The sequence below is a fragment of the Trachemys scripta genome, chromosome 3 (assembly GCF_013100865.1).
Source record: "Trachemys scripta elegans isolate TJP31775 chromosome 3, CAS_Tse_1.0, whole genome shotgun sequence".
Taxonomy (NCBI): Eukaryota; Metazoa; Chordata; order Testudines; family Emydidae; genus Trachemys; species Trachemys scripta.
Window position 1 is genome coordinate 138356024 of NC_048300.1, and position 7132 is coordinate 138363155.

At 43.4% G+C, this 7132-nt stretch overlaps 1 protein-coding gene across 1 annotated transcript in view; it reads left to right on the top strand.

Annotated features, from left to right (window-relative positions):
* The window catches only part of CGA (glycoprotein hormones, alpha polypeptide), a 22213-nt gene extending 16455 nt beyond the window's left edge, over nt 1–5758 (top strand). The window contains exons 2-4 of the mRNA XM_034767016.1: nt 2583–2689; nt 4301–4485; nt 5681–5758. Of these exons, the coding sequence (XP_034622907.1) occupies nt 2590–2689; nt 4301–4485; nt 5681–5758 (363 nt within the window). The 5' untranslated portion in view covers nt 2583–2589. The remainder of the gene's footprint in view (nt 1–2582; nt 2690–4300; nt 4486–5680) is intronic.
* Nucleotides 5759–7132: the final 1374 nt, after the last annotated feature.

The following is a 7132-nucleotide window of genomic DNA, read 5'->3' on the forward strand; positions in this document are numbered from 1 at the left end:
AAAAAGCAACAGAGAGTCCTGTGGCACCTTTAAGACTAACAGATGTATTGGAGCATAAGCTTTCGTGGGTGAATGCCCACTTCGTCGGCTGCAACGACAAAGTGGGCATTCACCCACGAAAGCTTATGCTCCAATACATCTGTTAGTCTTAAAGGTGCCACAGGACTCTCTGTTGCTTTTTACAGATCCAGACTAACATGGCTACCCCTCTGACAGTTGTAAAGAGACCTGAAATAAAATCCTTAAACTGAATCCTGGTTGAGCCCTGGTAGACCAAAAGAGCACTACCTTTATTTACTATCTGACCAGATTGCATTAGTTGTAGAATGTAGTACTTAGCTCTCCTTTATATAATGCTTTTCTCCATGGACTCCATTATCTCAGCACAGGATATAAATAACTTCAATTCACTTCAGAAGGAAAGGTCTAGGTCTATCCATTCTAGGAGAGTTATTTTAAAATGGGTAATTGCCGCTATAGCTTGTTTTCTGAGATAGACTGGAACAAAAGTAAATTTAGCTGGGCTGAATGGCCACATTTTGGTTGACAAGCAGTAAAGAAGTTTAGTGCTTGAGAAGAAAGTTTGCAGACCTCATGCTAAAGATGCTATGTATGTTGAAAAATGGCCAACTGATTTACAATAGCTGAAATGTTCAGCACTGTAGATTCTATATGTATAGTGCAGATTAACACAAGACTTTAACACTTATCTTTAGCCACCTAATGTTTGAAGAAGTGTGCAGGACCCTTCCATGTCAAATGACCCCAACTCTGAGATTGGACTCTGCAAGAGAAAGTCAGCCTGAATTTTGTCATAGGAATTGCCATGCTGGATCAGAATCATGGTCCAGCTAGTCTAATATTGTCTCCAACAGTGGCCAGTAGCAGATGCTTCAGAGGAAGATGCAAGAAACCCCAAAGTACTTGTCAAAAAGTTTCCTGCTGATTCTGTTTGTTCCAAAATGAGTAACCTTTATTAGCATGGCACACCTGAAGTTAGGATAGAGAGAATATTGAGGCTTCATTTTCCTCCTCAGTGAAAGTTTTAAAAAAACCAAACAAACCACAGGCTAGATAAGAAAAGCACTTGGGGTGAGATTCTGTGCTATGTGTCTGAAAGCGCTCACAGCCCAGACGGAGGGGAGTTATGGTGGCCGTCCCATTTGGAGCACCCTCTTGTGGCAGGCTGCAGCATACCTGGTGCACCTGCATCAGTTTCTCTCCTTTAGAGTCCCTAGAAATAGTCCCAACAGTTTTTCCAAGTACAAGTAGCCCTCCTAGGGTTCATTTATTACAAAAGAAAGCCCCGTGCACAAAAACCATAACCCAAGCCCCATAACCATAGTCCAGACAATCCATCAAGTAGAGATAGAGCCCCAGGAAAACTCACCACACTTCAACTCAACACACCACACCTTCAGCCCCCTTTGGCCCTCCAGCTTCAGCTGTCCAGCTCTGAGAGCCAGGAGGCAGCTGCCCCTGCCGCTGTGTGCCTTCAGCCCCACCTGCCTTCTCCATGCATCTCTGGGTCAGGAGAGTCAGCAGGATAGCCCCTCCTCTGGCTTCCTAGCCCTCTTTGGCCTTCTGGCACTGGCTTTGACTCAGGCTAGCTCCTCCACTGGCTTGCTGATAACTTCCCTCTCTTTCCAGGGAGGGCTTGCAGAGAGCTTTCTGCTCTCAGCAGCTTTCCCCAGAGATCTTCTCCTCCAGTCTCCTGACTGACTTTCCGCAGGGCTCCCCCGGATCTTTTTTAGCCCTAGGTGCTGCTCCATCCTCTTAATTGGCCAAACTGACAGCATCTGCTCTGGCATAAGGGAGCGAGACCTGCTTCATCTGCAGGAGCCACCCACTCTGTGACAATAGCTTTAAACTACCTTTACCCCCTTCTGATGCTGAGCTGGTCTTGGGGCTAGAGAAGCTGCTGGTATAACTTTGAGAGCCCCGGGGACTGTCTGATTGATGGCAGCATCCCTCTGCTGTGCTGCCTGGAATCTCTGCCTACTACACTGTTCCAACTTCCCCGGCATGCCACCCTTCTGCTCCCAGCCTCACCCTCTGAGTTTCACCTCTGCCTGGGTTTGTGGTGCTCAGGAGGCAGCCTTCTGTGGTGCCTGCACCAAGGGAAACCTATCCCAGATGGGTATGAGGCTTTGAGGGTCCCTTTATGCTGCTCTGGCCCCTAAGGGGTCAGAGTAGGGGTGAGAATTGGACTCTTAGCCTGAAATTTCATGTGCTAATTATGCAATTATTTTAACTGAAAATCCTGTCAAGGTTCCTTATCCTGGTCAGACTACAGATATTTGCTTCTCTGTTTTCCCTGAACCTACCATAAATATTAGCCAGTTATATCGTTTATATTTTATATTTGTGTTGACATCCAGAAAAATGTATTAAAAATACAAAGAGAGAAACTATTATTGTTAAGATGATGATGATGTTGTAAGGCTGTAAAATGAACAGTAGTACAATACATTTGCAGTTTCTAATCATCATTCTAAATAATCTCTATAGCTGATGGTGTTTCCAATGACAATAATGCAAGAATGTTAGCTGAAGACTTTGTTTCTGTCTGTTCTTTGCAGAAGAATCATGGATTACTATGGGAAGTACGCAGCGGTCACTCTAGTCATGTTGTCCGTATTTCTGCATATTCTTCATTCTTTTCCTGATGGAGAGTTCCTCATGCAGGGTAAGCTACCTTTAACATTCAGAAATAACAATATAAACATCACATGTGTATCAATAAAAACATTAATTAAATTTCCACCCACTGTATACTGTGGTCATAAATCTTGTCTGTCAGATACATTTCTTGGTATGCTAGACTGTAATATGAACATGAAATGAAAATATAATGCTGTAGTGATATATTACATATTCATTTAAATGCCACTATGTACATTGCATCTAACACTGAGACATCTCTTACCACATTGTTCAGTTCAGAGTTTTACAAACAGAAAATCCTCTTTGTTCAGCTGCAACTTGGGCCTGATCTACACTGAAAAGTTACATCAGTATAGCCACATGGGTCAAGGGTGTGAAAAAACTACACACCTGACAGGTAGCTGTGCCAGCATGATACTCAGTGTAGACACAGCTATGTTGATGGAAGAGGGCTTCCGGTCACCATAGCTAATGAGGTGTGTTCCTACATCCCTTCTGTCCGTATAGGATACGTCAACCCTACGGGGCTATGCTGGTACACATAATCTTTGTGGACGTACCCTCCAGCATGTTTTTCATTTTGTGAAACCAACCCAGTCTATCCATCCCACACATTTGCCCACTTCACCTGCCCTCTACCTACTAATCCTTCTCTACTAGGACAATTTCTATCATTCCAAACTTATAAGAAACTTCAAGCTGCTATCATTATTAAAAAAACACTCCCTAAGCTAGTCTGCCATAAAAATATTTTCTTTTCTTCCCCCAAATGCAGGATTTTTCCCAAACGTGGGATTTCCCCCAAATGACACTGCCCTCAGGTGCTGGTGGGTAATATTAATTCCTGAACCAGAGCAAGTTGAAAGTCTACTTGTGACCCTTCAGGGTTACAAATGGCAGCTTTATAACATAGGAAAGGAAAGAGCCACGGCTTCTCATGATAACACACAGCATATGCATCTACCCCTCGTAGATCCGGGGATAGTGGATTTTAAAGTCATTATATTTTATAGAAAAGCTATTTTAGGTCAGTTTTAGAGTATTTTAAATTTATCGTCATTTTTTCTCTCCCCCTGAGTCCTGTGCAGTTGATCTCATGCTAACTAACGCACCCAGGGTGAGATCCTTACCCCTGCTCTGGCCCTTATGCGGTGTCAAATGACAGACACCATGTAAAAAGGCCCTGACTCAGGAGCTTTGTAGAAGAGTCACTGGCATAGGCACTGTGGAAGACAGCAGTAAGGCTGTCCTCCAATGCTTGCTCACAAACCCTGCTGTAAAGGCCATGCTGAGGCCAGGGCTAACAGGGTACACTGCTCACTTACAACCCACCCATAAAGAAAATTAATGAGAAACATGGAAAGGGAGCAATAAATGTTTGAATTTTATTTTGGAAGATGCCATGAACGTAGCCTTGCAAGTTGTGAGTATTTCAGAGCTCCAAACCCTCGACAGAGAAAATCCTTCTTTCTGTTGTTAGATGATAACCGGGGATGACCGGCGTAACCCATGTTGTGCTTTTTTTTTTTGTCTGTTAGTGAAAATAAAAATCTAACTTCAAATCGGCTATGGTATATAGGGAAACATTTCAGTGGCTTGTTTATAGTTTCTGTTACTTATGTATCTGTGATAGGTTGTCCAGAATGCAAGCTAGGGGAGAACAGGTTCTTCTCAAAGCCAGGAGCTCCCATTTACCAGTGCACAGGATGTTGTTTCTCCAGGGCTTATCCCACTCCCATGAGATCAAAGAAGACAATGCTGGTTCCAAAGAACATTACATCAGAGGCAACATGCTGTGTAGCAAAAGCCTTTACAAAGGTGAGGACAAGACCGAAACCCGTTTAAGCTTGTTTTATGATACAACATAAGTCAATGAATAGAGCAGAGTATGTTCCTGCCGTTGGGCATTTAACCACCATTTGAGGAAAAAATCCTAGATGCTTACGTTCTGAGCATCTGATTTCTATTCTTTTAAAGAAATTAGCATGTTAAACATTAGATAAACACTGAGGGCCGGATCCTCAGTTGGGGTGAATAAATTGTTTGCGCTCCACTGATTTCTATAGTACTGCAATGATTTATACCTTTTGAAGGTCTGGCCCTGAATTTTTGCCCTTCCCCAAGGTTATTTTTTTTTGGCAATTCCCCTTGACATGCAGTATTACCCTAAATACTACTCAATTGGTGTTTGACTCTGTTTGATGTGCTTTCCCTTGACTATTCCCTGAATTGGCAAGAACCCTTCTGAGCAGCAGGGAGACTAGTCAGGACAAGAAATGATTAAGGTAGGGTAAAAAATAGTACCAGTATACCTCCAATGAAGCCTGTTTTTCACCTACCCCTGTTTGTAACCCATGTCCATATAACAGCCTTAAATTCACCCAGAGGTGTGGGTCTGTGTAAAGCCACCAATCTAGTGAGTCCACAATGGCTGGATAGTGGGCATGTAGCAGAACTGCACACCCATTGAGCACAGCATAGCCAACTTCTGTGCCAGCTCCACATAGACAAGCATGGAGGTGGTTTGAAGGTCATCGAGGGAGGAATGGAGGTGTGGTACCCCTGATTGAAAACCACTGCTCTAGCTCACCCAGATTATCCTTGCTCCCATTCAGCCAATATACTTTGGCCAAGATTTTTTTTTAAATTACTAGTTGTTCTGAATGTCTCCATGCTTGGGGGGCCACCTTCAGATATCGTAAAGAGGCTTGACATTTCAGAGCGTGGATGCTTGACAGTTTCTGAAACACAGGCCCCTCTAAGATGTGCCAGGTTAGGCACTCAAAATCACTAAGTGCTTTTGAAAACCTTGCCTTCAGGCTTTGTGGCTCTGAGCTATAGAAAACCAGTGTAATACTATGCATGATTCAGGTGCCATTCCAATACCTATATCTCAAAAGACATTTGTACAGTATCTAGTTGAGAAAAGAAAGGCTTCAGAAAAACTTTGCATGAAGAATTTTGTTTTAGCAGTGTAATTAATTGTAATTTTGTGTGTGTTTCTTTTTAAAAGATTACCCTTAAGGACAACGTGAAGATAGAGAACCACACAGACTGTCATTGCAGTACCTGCTACTATCATAAATCTTAAAGCCTGTCCCATCGGTAGTGACCACGGATGACAATGAATGGAATTGTTTATTTTGCAGCTTTTATAGCATCTCTATTTAAAATATTAGGTTTTCTGATCAGGGCATTTTAGTGTATGATCTGATGAGATGTACAGCTATTTATCTCCTCTTTACGTCATCACGTATTTAACCAAGTTTAATTATTTCCATTAGGAGTGAAATATAGCACTTTGCATGACAAAAAAAGCTTGATCCATTTTTAAATAAAGTCTGAATTAAAGTATCAATGTTTTCATCAGGAAAAAGACAATGTAATAGTTTAAAACTAAAAACATTTTTGCAGGGGTTAAGTTCCAGGACTTTGTGGGGTGGGGGTGCAAGTGAAAAAGGAATGCAAGTCTATTGTTTTTGCTTAGATATATATTTTATGATTTTTTTTTTAAACTTGCAAAGTTTCTGTTCTTCTGTTTTCTCTCCTTTTCCTTTCACAACTTCCATTGTGGGAAAGGAAGTTGAACCATATAGGAAGCCACACAAAACCTTTATGTAGTGGTCTCTTTCTGTGTCACCTTTCCCCCCTTGTTTGAACTGGTCCTTCTCTGACATGTTTTAGATGTAAGATCAGATGCTCCTAAAATACAATTCACCCATGTCTGAGGGTATGCATTCCTGTGTAGGGTGTGCAGGGAAGAGGGAGTGGTACAGACAGACCATCCACATAAAGGGGGCCTCAGAACTCTCTGCACCACAGAAGGGGGCTCTATATAAGCTCCAAAAGCAATGCATCAGCCCCAGATGGGCAAGCGCATATGAGAGGAGGGATGGTTGGCCAGTGTACAGCATGGGACATTTGCCCGTGCAAATCCATTGATCCTAAAATCCTATGCAGGATTTGCAGAGGGGTCACTCCTCCAGCATACGGGCTGGAGTAACGAGTATGGAGGAATTGCTCTACAGCTCTGTGGCCTGCCTGCAGGTAGTGGGATAAATGAATTCCATCTCTCCCAGCCCTTGCTTATTGCCCACACAAAGCCCAAACACATTGGTAAGCACCTCACATTGGCTCTGGGCCCTTTATGCCATGTACAAACGCTGGAGTGGGCAAAGGTGTCTCGTTTGTCCGTGAGAGGATCTCCCTGGTGCAGACACTGTGGAAGACACCTGTAAGGCAGCCTTCTGAGAACCCCTTGGCAAGCTCTGGCATAGGGGGTGCACCAAGGTGGGACTGTGAGGGTGAGAGGGCCATCTTGGGGGCATAACCTCAGTGGAGATGCTGGCCAGTGCTGCACTGCGCCGTGCAGCCCCAAGAGACTGCTGTCATATAGACAGCTCCCCAGCACCATCTAAATTATGCCAGGGCTCTGGAACAGCCCAGGATTTGGCAGACACCTCAA